Source organism: Pomacea canaliculata, linkage group LG12 (assembly GCF_003073045.1).
Source record: "Pomacea canaliculata isolate SZHN2017 linkage group LG12, ASM307304v1, whole genome shotgun sequence".
Taxonomy (NCBI): Eukaryota; Metazoa; Mollusca; class Gastropoda; order Architaenioglossa; family Ampullariidae; genus Pomacea; species Pomacea canaliculata.
Window position 1 is genome coordinate 7,145,547 of NC_037601.1, and position 15,418 is coordinate 7,160,964.

Here is a 15,418-nt window from a genome sequence, read left to right on the forward strand (position 1 = left end):
TTCCTTCGACCCTGTGTAGCATGAATATAGATTTACTCATTTTCACCAGTGCACAGATTGTATTTTGCATAACATTTTTATTTCAGTGGAAGTTGACATTTCATCATTTCAGTAGAATTCGTGAAAATACTGGGTGAAATGGCAAACAGAAAGACGGCAATGCTATCAGTTGAACCAATAAAACTTTGACTTTTTTTGTTTGCTTCAATGCATCTGATTCATTACCCAGTGTAACCACAGGAAAACACCTTTAGGAACATAGTTAAAGGAGGGGGACCAGTCTCTCTTCTCCAGTCAGAGGTTCATTTAAGGTAACTGGCAAATCTCCTGACAGAACAACAGTACTATCCAAGAAGATATACAGAATATCATTTATTTCACAGGCTGCATTTTGGGTTTGGTTTTAAATTTCCATGTTCACTTCATAAGCAAGTCTGCAATAATTTTTTAAATCCTTACCAGATCTATTCCTTTACCACAAACTTTGAAACTTCTTTAGACATATTTATTGCAATGAAGATGAGTAAGTAATGTGAGCTTTACAAATCCCTTAATGAATATATATATATTGCAAGTAAAAATACAATTTCTTACACAAATTTATAGTCTCAAAACTTAACATCCAGTTATATTCTTGTAAGTACTCTGACATCACATCGAAATAGCAAGCATTCAAAGCATATCTAACACGAAGATCATCCAACCAAAAGGATTCAGTCAGGTGAATCATAAACAGATCTACTAGATCTCATGAAACTATTTTCCTTGGTTAAAATAAATGGCAGTTAGGCTTCATGAGCATTTGTATATCCTTTTGTTTTTATAAATGTGTTTGTAAGGCCTACACAACCTGTGAGTTTATGGGAACTTACATATAACAAGGCCATATAGTCTTTTGTGCAGCCCAGCCTAAACACAGATCTACAAATTCAATATCATCGTCATATAATATTCAATATCATTGACAGTACGATCCCAAATGGACCAGAAAAACATCAGTATTAAGGATCACATAACTAGATCAGATCTATGTCAGTTTCCAAACCATCACATACACAACACACAATCCAGTCTTAATACGTTCTACAAGATTAATATCTCTTTCCAAGTTTCATTTAATATCTTTGTACAAAGCATGGTATTGTATTAACCCATGGGCTCATCTTCAAATCAACAAACCAGTCTTTAAAACATTGTTTTGATCCTTTTACTTCTAAAGGAAAAATGTTATTTTCCGTTTGTCAGCCAGAGCTTTACTGATTGAAATACTATAAAAATTTAGTTCTGTAATATCTAACTGGAATGTTCTTTATCTGCAAAAGTTACTCATCCATAGTGACACTGCTTTTCTGCAGCTCTAGAGAGTAGTATGACCTTTTGAATCTGCATACTGTTACTGCTTGATTGTACTAAAGTATTAAGTGGCACTGTAAGAATGTACTGTGGGATGTATTTCAGATATATTAAAGATATTTTGATATATTTTACCATATGCCATTATACTGATCTTTCTCCTTAAAAACAAAATTCTGCATTATAAAATTTAAGAACGCCCCTCATGGTTGGTACCTGCTAAAGTGTTCACAATCAGGATTTATAAAGTATTGTATATTCATCCCCAAAAGACTTTTTCAACAAGTAGCATGTGTCAAACTCTTCAAAGATAACAATGCTGCAGCCTTTAATGATCATCCACATTTGGTGAGAAGAAATGGACCAACAGCTGCCAGTCATTAGCATCAAGTTTTAACTTGTATTAAATTTGTTTAAAAAAATTAACAACTGTAGGAAGGTCTTTCATACCTAATGAAAACGACTTTACATATAGGTATACCCAGAAATGTGCTCACTCCTTGGGTACAGACATTTGTAATCTCTTATTTGAAGAATGGATATCTTTGACTGGATTTATACTGTGGAATGCATAATGAAATGATTGCAGACTCTACTCTCAAATTTCCACTTACTTTCACATCCAACTGGCAAAATCATTGAAAACATATTGTTTCTTTCTTGAAAAATATTGCATGCAGTACACCACTCCAAAATAATCTAGAAGATTGGGCGGTAAGTGAGATCAATAAAGTGAAAAGGTTTTCATGATCCACATGATAAGCCCAAATTTTTTTGTAATTTTTAAAAATTAATCTTACATAAACTGTAAAAATAACCAGAAAGTAACAAAGACTTGGAACTGTCCAGCAAATCAGATGATAATACAAAATAAGCAAAAGCAGTATTATCTAAATTAAGCATTAATGGTAAAGAAATACTCCCCAAAAACTCTTATCTTTCAAAAGTGAAAAAGACTTAAAAATATGTGTTGCACTGGATGCCCATGCACCTTTATCTAGAAACGCTAGTGATTGTCGCACAATAGATTTTAAAAAAAAAAGTCAGTAGCCATACCATCTGCCCCACTTCTTCCATTCCGTTTTTTTATGTCTGACATCCTTTGATGTGCCTTAACAATGATGTTACACCCCCATGCATGTACTCCTTAAGAATTTTAGGAATAAGATTAAGAATATTTATCCATGAAGCGAACATGAAAGTCCCGAAATCGAGCCAGCATTTCTCCAAGTTTCTCAACTGGGGGCAAGATAGTAGTCCTGCAAGAGAAGGAAGTATGTTAAGCAAGTGTGATCCTCTAACAAATGACTTCTAAAATGTTGAAATTATCAGACTGATTAGAGTTAGAGTGCCTGCATAGCCCTGATATCTGCTCTCACATTTTTTAGACAATATCACCAAATATTTAGGAGATTTAAAAAAAAACATGTCCAGAAAGTTAGCAATTTAAACTCCAAAAGGGAGCTGAGCGTCTTTCAAAACGTGAAGGGATCATCCCACTCTTCATTCATTCATTTCCTTTACTGAAACTGGCAGAACAAAGCTCACCACAGACACAGGAATAAGATATGCAATCAAAACATCTACTACAAAAGTAATCTTGCAGTGAAATGATCACCAATCCCCAGTAACACTTTGCTGACTAACCTGAAGTGGTAAGTTCCTTCCACTTGACCAAAACCACTTCCTGGCACAACACAGATTCCAGTCTCTTCAAGCAAGTTGTAACAATAGAATGCATCTGGTGCCTGCCCCTTTACCTGTGAAAGATCAGTACTCCTGATATTTACCTTGTGTGTAAATCTAAGCTGTAGTATAATTTGTCAGCCTCATAAAAGAATGGTAACACCCTTATGGCTATATACTATTACCACCTAACTTGCTCATAACCGGAGCTATTATCAGTCAAGCTTGTGGATGCATCACCACTATAACTTTCTAATGTGAAACAAAATTGTAAACTACCCCAGTTATGACTAACAGTGATAACAAAAATGAACCTTTAACAGTGGATAGATAAAGTCCGTGGGCTTTGTAAATAAACTCGGCTGATGGGTAATCCATTCCAAGTTGATGGGGCTTGGTAGGAGAAAGACCTCTGTCCATACGTCTTTGTCTTAGCTAGTGGGATTGGGATTATGCCCCTTGCGTGACTTTTTCTGGGAATAAAAAATGGCAGCACTCTGATTTGTGTCTTGTTCAAATGCTTATAGACCTGTTTGTAGTTTTCTTATTTGTAATGTCCTCTGAGCAAATTAGTTCGGAAAAGGGCTAAATAAAATGCTCATTATTATTATTACTGACATGATATCTTCATTAATACTATCTCCACCCGCTGCCTTATTTTGGTATCCTATTAATTTTTAGTTCAATTTTATTTCATTCTCTCCTTTTGACTATGCCCTTTCTGTGATTCATTCCAGAATATTTTTACTTTCATGGAGCTCTAATGGGCAGGTAATTTATTACCTGTCAACTCCATGGATCTTCTGTTCATCAGCTTGGGTTGATGGCAAGGAACACCCCGGTTTAAAATGCTTACAGACCCAGCCTCATGACATTTCCCCCCATCCCCTAATTTCCAACAGCTGAATTTAAAGCCAATAAACAAAGATCCCTAGAAGGTAAGAAAGTAAAGGAAAATAAAATCCCATGATGTTTTGGCATTAGCCATAATTCCCACAATACTGAGAATTTCCTCTAATAATTACAAGCCAGTAAAGGTAAACAGGTCTGTGAAATCCATCCTGCTGAAAGCACAAGAGTGTGTCTGATCAATGTGAAAAGTGTAGCTCTGCCTTCCTGCTTCAAGAAGGTTAGTGGCATGTTACCTGCCTACCTTGCAAAGGTAAATAACGCTAATGCTTATCTCATTTTTCATAAAGAAAAACTTCTATCAAAAATTTGCTCTACTTTTATTAATAAAGTTTCTATCACAACTATACAACATGCAAGAGTAGTGAATGCCATGAATGGTGCTCTCACTCCATGATGTATGTGAATCATCTTTTCCTTTCTCACCTTGGCAGCATCAATTGCCTTCTTTGGCAGGTGTATCCTGGGAAAAGCATACATGGCCCCCTGCACAGTATTGCAAGTGATGCCTGGAATGGAGTTGAAAGTCTCTGTAACCATCTTGGCTTTCTCAGCCAGCTGCCCCAGCACTGTATCATGCTCCTGGTTTATGAAAATGTCAAAGAGTAATCAAATAAAGCCTGCTTATTATCCTTACTATCACTATTATCACATTATATATATTATCATAGAAAATGTGCTTTGACTCTCTGCCTCAGTTGAACTTGTTTTTTTTAAATCTTATTTCTCTCTCACAAACATTCTGACCCTCATCAGATCCTGATGAACTCAATTTTCACTATGGAATAATTGTGCCTGTGTAAAGCTTGTGTACGATGACTTGTTGCCTCAGATAGTGCACGTATCTGTAGCAAAGGTAGGGGTGGTTGCATAAAAAGTATTTTTCAGCTTATAAAAATGCAGATTTTCTAAAGTGTTGTAAGCCTGTCTTAGGTTAGGAAATGGCATTTTCTAATTATTATAGAAGTGTTAATTTTCATCATCTCAAGAATCTTATGAGTAGTTCACATCTTGCATGATAAATGTTCTTTATTTTATACATATGAACACACAAATATATTTTATGTCTGTATATAGGTGACAAAATGAGTTTTAACTTACAGTACATTGGTAGCAGAGGCTAGGGAAGGTGATAAGAGTCAACTTTGTGCAATTTCACATGTTTGTAAAAATGGATTCATTAAACTTTTCACTTTTCAGTGAACAGAGACCACACTGATGAAGATATTGATACATCTATCATTTTTGGGCTTTTTTCTCAATAAAAGTGAAAATGTTTGTTCAGTGCCCAGTAAATTAACATTCACATACATGTGTATAAACAAAATTTGGCATAAAGTTGTGCTTCAGTACTTTGTGTAGCATACGAGTTCTTTAACTCTTTGGGTATGTCAAAGCAAAGCATCAGTTTTCTGCAAATGTATTACTCTTCTACTTGTTTTTGTCAAGAGGTCTCCTTTTGGATCTGAAATCACATTTCCAACTTAACGACAAATTGTACTGACCTTTTTGAAAACTTCATAGGAGGGCTCTCCAGGCTGTGGAGGGTTGACAACCACATCCATCACAGCCTAAAAAAAAAAAAAAATTTTATTTCAGCACCTCTCACCTCTCAAATTTTTGCAGATCTAATATTTCCTGTTAAATCTTTGTTTTAATTTATTTTTTTTATGACATGAAATATAATTAGCTGATGAGCTATGGGGTTAAGTCATTGTCGTTCCTTTAACCAAGAGGATCAGTGTAGTACAAAGACTGAGGCTTCCATTCATTTGGAAGCAACTGTGTGTACTATGCAAGTGTTACCTAACAATATACCATAACATCAACCTGAAACTTTTAAATTTTTACATTTTTATGTTCTTAATGTTGAAAACCATGCAAGAGTTTAATGTAAGGGGCGAAACCTACACTGTGCTAATTCTAAAATCTAAACAAAGAACCCTTTCTGGTTCATCAACAGAAACAGTAATTTACACTCTCTCAAGAACAAACCCACCTGTCCTGAAACAGAGGAGCACAGTTTGGCAGAAATGGACTTGACAAGCATAGCTTTCACGTCAGGGTCAAAGTTGATAGCCTCAGCATAACCACCTCGAAAACCACATCTGTGAGAAGTGTCAGGCAAATTCAGTCTAAAAGAACTATGCAAAAAGATTTCTTAGTAAAAGAATTGCAAGATACGGGTTTGATTTTTAATTCTTAGAAGAAGATGACAAAAATGCAAAAACTACATATTAGGATATAAAGTGAATTCTGTGATAATGGATTTTCTGTTTAAATAAAAACTGTGCTATACTGCACAAACATTATTGGCAAGAATATAGATGTGGTGCATGTATCATATCTTTAATATATTAACACACAATTGGGCAATAACTATCAGAGATTGTACTTATATCAGGACCAAAATTTTGTTGTAAATACTGTGCCTATTTCCTCTCCATCGCTACCTATCCCTCCCTAAATCTGTGATTGGTCAGGTACCCATAAAACACCTTGGTCAACAGGTGGAAGCATGCTCTGTCACATAGGTATCAAACCAGTGTATATGCCTCCAGCCTCTGATACCATTCGGTGATCCACTTTCCCTTAAATGACCATCATGTTAAGACACCAAAAAAAAATCTGTCCAAGCAAGCAAATCTGCATGAAAGTTCAGTTTCACTTCATTAACTTTGTAAATCTGTTGTAACTAGCTGCTGAAAAATATGTTTTTAGGATTATATATATAAAGTAAATTCTTGCAATTTATTTTTATATTTTTATAATCTAAGCTTTCAGAGCAGACTCTTTGTCAGTTTTCAGCCCCTATCTTGAACTGACCTTTATTACCCACAATGGACTCAAAAGTAAAGGTTTCACTTTACAGACTGTAAACTTATTGAAGATTCAGTTTGTAAGTAAACGATGGCCAACTCATCAATGAATATATAAATTCAATTATATATAGTGAGAGAAAAAACTTTCTTCAACAAAAGAACAACACAACTAAAAGATTACGGAAAATCCTTAAATAAAATTATTTTATATGTCTGTAATCCTTAAAACTAAATCATGTCCTGTTCCACGATACAGAGATACATATGGAAAAAAACTCACTCTCCCATATAGCCTTTAGATGTGGACATGAATGAAGCCATCTCCATGGTACTGTATTCTGGTCCCATCTCCATCAATACCTTCTTGAAGGAATGGAAAGCACAACCCTCTGCATATACATTGTGCTGGTAGACCTGCAATTTCACAGTATCATAAATTATCTTTTTACAGCTATAAACAACAGCTCCTTGGTTGGCTTATTTAGTAGGAAAGAGCTTGCATCTTGCAGCAATTTACACTATGGGGGGAGTTCGAGGAAGAGGGGAAGGATGAGACCAAAGTATCCAGAGAAAACCCCTGACGCCCAGCCCTGCAGACATGTGTCAAATACAGAGAGTGTTCCGAGACGAGATCTGAACCTCTCACTGCAGTGGTGACAAGTGTTTTAACCGCTACACTACTGGGCGCCCCAAATATAAACAATAGCTTAGTATAATGATCAAGAACATCAAAAACAAGAATAAAAGACGAAGATTTTCAACCCAGTTTTCTAAACCTGTTCCTTTCTTTAATACTCATGACCATTCTATGAGGTATTTAAACTGCAAATTATAATACCAAAAAAAATAACAACAAGAAGACCTGAAAAGTCATGCAATAAAAGCTTTTGTGTTTTAGGGAAGTGTCTAGTTCAGCCTGCAGGAAAAGAGAGATCAAAGCAAGAGTTCTTTCCGTTGGTGTGCTGAAGGACGTGGGTGTATGCGGATCCTACCTCATCAGCCATGATCAGTAAATTCTCTTCCTTTGCAAAGCGAATGATGTCCTGGATGTTTTCTTTAGTCAATACTTGGCCTGCAATATGCACCCAATATCTTTCGGTAAATTTATTTATAAGTAAAGATGCACCATTACGTCTTCTTATAGGTTATAGTATTCCCAACCAATATGCTTCTACGCATGGTTGAAATAAATAACAACAGGATAACTTTCAAAGCAGAAAGGTTTTTTTTACCAATTAATGTAGTCTAGCTTTTGTACTCTCCAAGGTAATGCATATCTTCTTTAACATAGTACTGTCACTGGTTATAGCAAGAAATCACGCAACATTTATATTCTAGTACCATGTCTCTGGGATCCTACAAGGAAAATATAACGGTACCCTGAGCTAGCAAGTAAAAATGTTCATCTTTATATGCACAATTATGTGTTTACATTGCTCTCCTCGGCTTTACTATATCATATGATCCCTGAAAATCAATGTATATGCATACATAAAAAAATTCTCACACACACCATCATTCATGCTGAAATAAATACACATGCATGCTCATGCTTCTGTGGACAATAAAGACAAGCACACATGCTCTCACTCTCCCCCACCCCCTTTCAAGGATGCAGCGAGCTATATACACACGTCAATGGTTATCCTGACTACCAACATGCAAACACTTAAGAACACACAGAAAAGCAGAACACACAACAAAGTGACATGGGACTGACCAGTAGGATTTCCAGGATTAATAACTACAATGGCACGTGGCTGGCAGTTGGGTCGAGCAGCAGTGATTGCACGTCGCAACTCCGTCATGTCTAGAGCCCAGTTGTTGGACTCAGTTAAGAAGTAACCAATCTGTAATATAAGAAAAGGTCACTCATACAGTCAGACAGCATTTAAAGCACTTTGCTCATGCAAGATTGGTGAAGGCCAGGTTCAAACAATGCCATTATTATAATGAATTAATAATTATTTTGCTAGCAAATGCTGAACACAGAAATTGTCCGACTCATATACTTCATCAAATTCAACAAGATCAGTAAGGCATCAGAAACAAAATTTTCAAATTGCAGCTCATATAAGGTTCAAGCAAAGAGGTCAGACTAATAATTCTTGAAGAAAATGAAACATTTAAAAGACATGTCATCCATAAGTGAATACAATTAAACATGTCCCTTAATGAAAGATCTGTATCACTTCACCCACAGGATATGCGTTGTATTCTGCAATGGTGGCTGTATACAGAGGGTACTGAGGGATGGGAATCATGACTCCAGCTCGTTTATTTCCAGACTCTCCGGTCATGGCCAACTTTAAAATACTCTGAAAATACACACACACAAAAAAAAACAACTCGCAAACTGTCATTAAATGTCTATAAATCTGTTAACTTATATTTTTACTTTATAAATTTCAAGTCTTTGTATTTATATCTTTTCCACTGGTTCCAGAGACTGCACTTTACAACCAGGTCACGGACACATCTATAAATACAGAAACAACCTGGAAGATGGCTTAAACATGCTTAAAAAAAAAAAAGAATGTCAGACACGTCATTTTTTAAAAAAAAATATTTACCTTGATTCCATCACTGGCTCCAGTTGAGAGAAAGATGTTATCTGCATCACTAGGAAAACCATCACGTTTGCTAATGTAGCGTGCCACATCTTCACGAATAACCCGTACTCCTGCACTGTCACTGTATGCTCCTGCAAATAAAAGAGTTCTATCAGTGAAACTAAGTCCAAAGGTCCTAAAGGCAACTTAAATTGCCAAAAGACAACTATATTAGCTTTCATTGGTGAAGCAGTTCGACAGCTCAAACAGCCACTGCACCCTCTGAGAACTTGTTCAATGAAATCCTGTTTTGCTTGCAGATGTTCTTAAAGAATAAACAGGAGCAACTAAATATTTCAAATGTTTTTAAGCAGTTTTCTGTGCTTATAAAAAGACAAATGATTCTAAAATAGAACACTACATGGTTGCCAGCTGCTGAAGACATATGATGTTCCAGTCCTGTTAAGATTTACCTATGCTCTTTCCTCCACAGCCATCAAGGATACGCTGAGCTCTGTTCTTTGCATCAGATGGAAAATCAGAGCTCTTCATTAGGTCTGGGTATGTGCAAAGGGCAATTACCTGTTAAGGCAACAAAAACTCTTCACTTTTTAAAAATCCAAACTCATTCTTTTCAAGTTCTAAAGTGTGTCTCAGTACAGTGTTTTTAAAAACTCAGTCTAATGATTAAATGGCAGTAATACTAGAGCTCATGTCAGAATAACCTATCACATGAAACTACACATCCACAAAGTTATCAGGGTGTGAGGTACTGCAATGGAGATAAACAAGCAGAGAGGACTTCCATAATATTATGTGATCGCATAAAATCTCTTGCCTAGTACACTGTAGGCCTACAGAAGATATGACTGAGGACATGCATTTAAAGTTATATACAAGTGTACAGATCATAATTCATATCCTAATAAAACTTAAACACACCCCCAGAGTACGGCCACACTAATAGCACTTTTGATGGACTAAATATTGCAAAGACCCGTACAACTTTAAGCTGAAGGGTGGATGCTAACATTCTTCAAAACAACCAGACTAGAACCGACAAACCTGCAGATCTTCTAGTACCAGTGAGAAGAAGTTGATAAAGCAGTATGCACTCTGAAGGAAGTAAAGTCACCTGATATTAAAAAAGGTCCTAGCTGAGATACTCAACCAAGGTGTGAATGAAACAACAAAGGCTCTAACTGCTTTGTGTTAAAAAGGCTAGGAATGCAAAGAATGGACACAGTCATCATACCCCTCCTTCACCAAAAAAACGAAGCAGCAAACAGTCCCAGAACAACAGAACGATAAACCTAATCAGCCACCTAAGCAAAGTATTACTCAAAGCAACACAGAACCACATCAGGACTACTGCAGAGGATCTGCTAGCAGAAGAACAGGCTGGATTCATACCAGGTAGGAGTACAGTTGAAATGATTTTTAACTGTCACAATCTGATAGAGCAGCATCTTCAGCATCAGTGGGATCTCCCACAACTTCGTAGACTTTAAAAAAGGCTTCTGACAGAGTCTGGCACAAAAGGCTAAGGCATATGATGCAATTCAACTGCAGTAGGTCTTTCCAAGTCATCGAGGTACTGCATAAGAACTCAACAAGGATAGTGCTGCTGAATAACCAAATGAGAGCTTTCTTTCACAGGACAGTAGGTATCCATCAAATGTGCCCCTTACTGCCTGTGCTGTTCAACATTTTTCTGGGAAACGTCATGCATGAAACTCTCCATGACCACTACTCTTTCCAAGTAAAAACAGATTTGAAATTCTCACCTGCCTGATGAAGGTGAGTGGCCTTTGTCCCGTAGCATGGCAGTCCCCTATGTTGGCACGAATAACATCCTCAAAGGGCTTTTGTATTCCCTACAGACAATAATCGGCAAGCATTTTAATATTTGTAGTGTTAATATGTTGCATGTATATATGCATATATGGTCTAGGTTTTCCCTCTTTTAAATGAAACATTTGATGGATTATTTTTAAATCTCATCAAGTTTTAAATTAATAACAGTTTTAATTTAATCTAACTTAACTTTCACATAAAAGGTACACATTTCTCATTAATGCAATTTTAAGTTCTCACGTTGTATTTTAATGTATAAAATGTTCGTCGCACAAAGAGCTCTATACTCTAATGAGTTTTACGTGTGTGCACATATGAAAGTAAAAAAGTGCAATAAAACTTACAAAAGGGTGTGCCAAAACCCTGTGTAATTTTTCCTTGAATTGTGCAGATATTTACAAATTTCTACGTGCTGTGAATAAAGGAAAAGGCACCTTTTTCAACTCTTGCTCAATTTCCCCAGCTCTGATGACTATCGGTCCGCGCACAGCGTATTCCATGTTCTTTACATGAGGGTTGATGTTGGCAGCTGTCAAAACCTTCCATCGTCGACACAGCGGCGGCTCAACCGAGCTCGGCAGCTGCAGAAGCTTTCGAGCCGTCCTCGTCACTACTCGCTCAGAGCGAAACATTCTTGCAATTGCTATCCACACACGAGTCAGTTCACGAAGTTTTACAGAAGTAGTTCAGCTTTCCGTCATAAAGTCTACTAGCCCTGTGTTTCTCTCTAGCCCAGCTAGTAACAGCAAAACCTGACGAGAGAACACCTCGCCGCCATCTCAGGTCAAGGTCGCGACCTTATCGCTCAAGCGTGTCGTTGCCAACATTTCGGCAGCTTTTCGGGACGATGATGCGTGCTTTAAAGCTTCACGCAGTGTTGTTATTTGTTGGGGTTTTTTTGGGGGGAGGGGGGTTTATGAACTAAGACTCACTCGCAAAAGCGAGGACAGGGAAACGCAACGCCGTGAAGCGAAGAGGTCGCCTAAAGTTTCTGATCTAAAAGTGGTTTCCTCGCGTCAAGAAGTCGAGCCACATGCGGGCGAGAGATATGTGTACACATTTGTGTGTGTTTTCGTGCGCGTTTTTTTTTTTTTTTTACCCCTTGTTTACGTGACCGATATCATATTATGATGCAAAATGCGTATGTGACATACGTACATGACTTGATGTCGCTCTACGAATGTTTTTACAGGGCACCATATGATTACTATACAGTGGAACCTCGGTTAGCGAACGCCTCGGATAGCGAATTTTTCGGTTAACGAACAAAAATTTCGCTAAAAATTTGTCTCGGATAGCGAACAAAATTTCGGATAACGAACAGCCACGTGAACCACACGTGACCGACCAGCATGTCATCATTCGCGCTCGAGACACAGTTACGATCAGTCGTTCCTTACCTGTGCGCATCCTTCTTATTTAGTGATTGTTGTGCTTTATTTTAATAATATAATCCTCAATCATGGCTCCAAAGAAGATTAAGAGCAATTAATAGTAATGAGGTAATGACAAGGACGCGGCCAACAAATGAATTGAAAAAGGAAATGATTTCAAAGTATGAAGGTGGCATGCGTCTGTCGGACATGTGATGTCGTATTACCGAAGAGTTTTACAAAAAAAAGGCAGAAGAAGCAGACACTGGACAAGTTTTTTTCTTCAACCTCAAAGGTACAGAAAAGGGAAGTCTCCCCGATTTTATAATGTCACGTGTGCTCATGGAGAGGGGATTCAAAGCAGTAATTCCACCCCTTCCTCCCCACACCTGTTTCCAACCGCGCCGTCAAAACGGCAAGTTTTCTGTTTAAATGCTTTCGTTAATGTTTTTATGTTTATTTAACTCCATTTATATTGCACTATAACTGTTCTCATTAAAACAAATACCTATATATCCTGTAACTTTCAAATATTAGCGAGTCAACAGGGGCTGGGAACCAATTAAATCTATTTCCTTTATTTCTTATGGAAAAAATTGTTTCGGATAACGAACATTTCGGTTAACGAACAGCTTTCCAGAACGGATTAAGTTCGTTAACCGAGGTTCCACTGTATATATATATGCTTGTATAGTACGTGGTATACATGTATACCGCATATATGTTTCAGGTCTTAAAAAGCAGAGCAGTTCAAATAACTCAAATAATAGCATAGCGATATTAATCAAACACTAAAGACCCGTCTTATGGTCATCTGAAAACAGTGGCCTTAGGAGAACCGATGGGCACACAGATCGAAGTAGGGCAAAGCGGCTATAGAAGAAAGTGTACGTTGTAGTATCAAGCGTACGTGTTAGAAACTCCACCCAACATTTCAGTGTCACTGGCAATTTTACCAACCTTTCCAGTGAAAAAACGGCAAATTTAAAGCTGAAGCTAATTTAAAATTATAAGACATGCAGGCTGGTTTAACTGTTAACTGTAAGTTATATACAGTATATGGTGTGACTCGGATTGCATTATTTCCCTTGCAAGATTAAGCCAACGCGCCTATGTCCCTTGGTATCCAACTTTCGGGCCGATTGAACGTTTGTAAGATGGAGATGAGTGGCACAGATAATATTTCTGGGTTGAAAGTAGCCAAATAGAAGGCATATTTGTGAGCTCGTGGATTAAGTATTGTGAACCGCATCGAAAGTTATAAGAGATCAAACTGAAGAAGGTACATCAGCAGATACTAAATTGCTGTCGACTGCTGACATGGTATCACATTTTGCAAGCCTTGCCCAAAGGGAAAAAGGTTTGCATCAGCGTCACTTTACTAACAAACACATTCCTAATTAATAAATGATTATAAATGGTTCGCTTTTAACATACTTTTAACATATATGAATAGACCAAGATAAACACCACTCTTTTCAGTTCACACACCCCTTCGCCGACACAGATGATTTAAGATGTTTCTTATGCTGTAAACCAGTATCAGAGTTTTTTTAAACCAAGAATAGAAAATACCAGAGGGTATTTCATATAAAAGCGAGAGACCAAGGTGAAGCATATATGAGGAATACCTAAGTGATTGTAGATCTTAGTGTTTATGTTCATTTCATATTATTTATTTCATAAGAACGATTTCAGACTAGTGTAGCAAATATGTTTGTGTTCTAAATAGGCACAAGTTTGGTTAATAGTGCAACAAAGCAAAGCACTTACGGTAATTATATTATTGTTATCAAAAGTCTGGTTAAATTCCATCTTCGCGTGCATGTTCTCTCCAGCTTCCTGGGCCATGACCAATCGTTGTCATATCATTCACGTAAGCTGTAAATCCTTTCATCAGTTCATATCGATGACCGCGAAGTCAACAGCATTCTTGCATATCTAGCATTAGCTACTCTCACAGCTTGAGACCTACAAAATCAAAGTAGACAGCTATCAACACTGACTCTTAATCCCGTGGTCTGCGGGTAGTGTCGGAGATAACAAACATGAGTGACGCACTGGAGCAGAACGCGATGCCATTTGAATCCGCCGAGAGACTGACAGGACAAATCTCTAACCGTCACCGGCTCACCAAAGGCTGATAAGCCAAGTTTGGTTTTATTTGTAATCTGTTGGGTTGCTCAGTCGTTTTCTGGATGCGTATGGATGTTCCCGACCCTCTGATCTAATGCAGAAACCATTTAAGCAGTGTGGTACCTTGGGTGGATAGGGGGTGTGTCAGGTTGTTTGCGAAAGTCCGCCTCATTTTCACATCCATGTATATCATCCCTACCCACATCATGCAGGCACAGCTTCCCCAGCCCCCACCAGCCCCCACCAGCCCCCACAGCCCCACAGGCTTTGTCCTTTTGACGAGGTTTTAAGTATGGTCAGCGACGGTACGATTCGTCATGGTCAAATGACCAGTCCGTGCGGACCGAACACGCTTCGCTAATAAAAGCTGATATGTTCAAAGGAAATTTCTGTATATTCCGCCTCAGACGCGTGTTGTATGACGAAGTCTGTTTCGGTTTTGTTTAATCCTCCCCAGCCCGTCCCGATCCTTCCTATCTTTTCCCCGCTCACTCGTCACCAATCGTTCGCATCGTTAGTAGCTGTGAGATAATCGTGGTTTACGCCAAGTGTCGGGCTCCACGTGCTGCTGCTCTGATGTGCCGTACTTACATTGTACGCAGCACATAGAGATCGAGGTGAAGCGTCATTTGCTGTGTGACCCTGTAACTCCCTGTTTCATTATTTCTGACTCTACCTTCCGTTGTCCCTTCTTTCTTTTCTTCTCATGTCTCCTAGTAGTCAGCGATGT

General features: G+C 37.8%; 1 protein-coding gene across 1 annotated transcript; it reads right to left on the reverse strand.

Moving 5' to 3' along the window:
- Positions 1 to 60: 60 nt before the first annotated feature.
- LOC112577063 (alanine aminotransferase 2-like) lies at positions 61 to 12,183 on the reverse strand. Its single transcript, XM_025259977.1, has 13 exons — positions 11,614 to 12,183; positions 11,110 to 11,199; positions 9,796 to 9,904; positions 9,344 to 9,474; positions 8,972 to 9,088; positions 8,491 to 8,620; positions 7,763 to 7,842; positions 7,051 to 7,184; positions 5,948 to 6,056; positions 5,454 to 5,519; positions 4,375 to 4,530; positions 3,001 to 3,113; positions 61 to 2,612 (listed from the first exon to the last, which is right to left on the reverse strand). Exons 1-13 carry the CDS (start codon positions 11,809 to 11,811, stop codon positions 2,522 to 2,524), a joined length of 1,524 nt encoding a protein of 507 aa, XP_025115762.1. The 5' UTR covers positions 11,812 to 12,183; the 3' UTR covers positions 61 to 2,521.
- Between the last annotated feature and the right edge of the window lie 3,235 nt (positions 12,184 to 15,418).

Bases quoted from the DNA above. Each gene is read 5' to 3' on its own strand.
- LOC112577063 (XM_025259977.1), bottom strand. From the start codon at position 11,811: ATGTTTCGCTCTGAGCGAGTAGTGACGAGGACGGCTCGAAAGCTTCTG. The intron at 5,520-5,947 runs GTGGGTTTGTTC...TTTTTTTTTTAG, and splicing joins GCTCCTCTGTTTCAGGACAG to GCTGTGATGGATGTGGTTGT. The intron at 3,114-4,374 runs GTGAGAAAGGAA...GATCTTTCACAG, and splicing joins AGGCAATTGATGCTGCCAAG to GTAAAGGGGCAGGCACCAGA.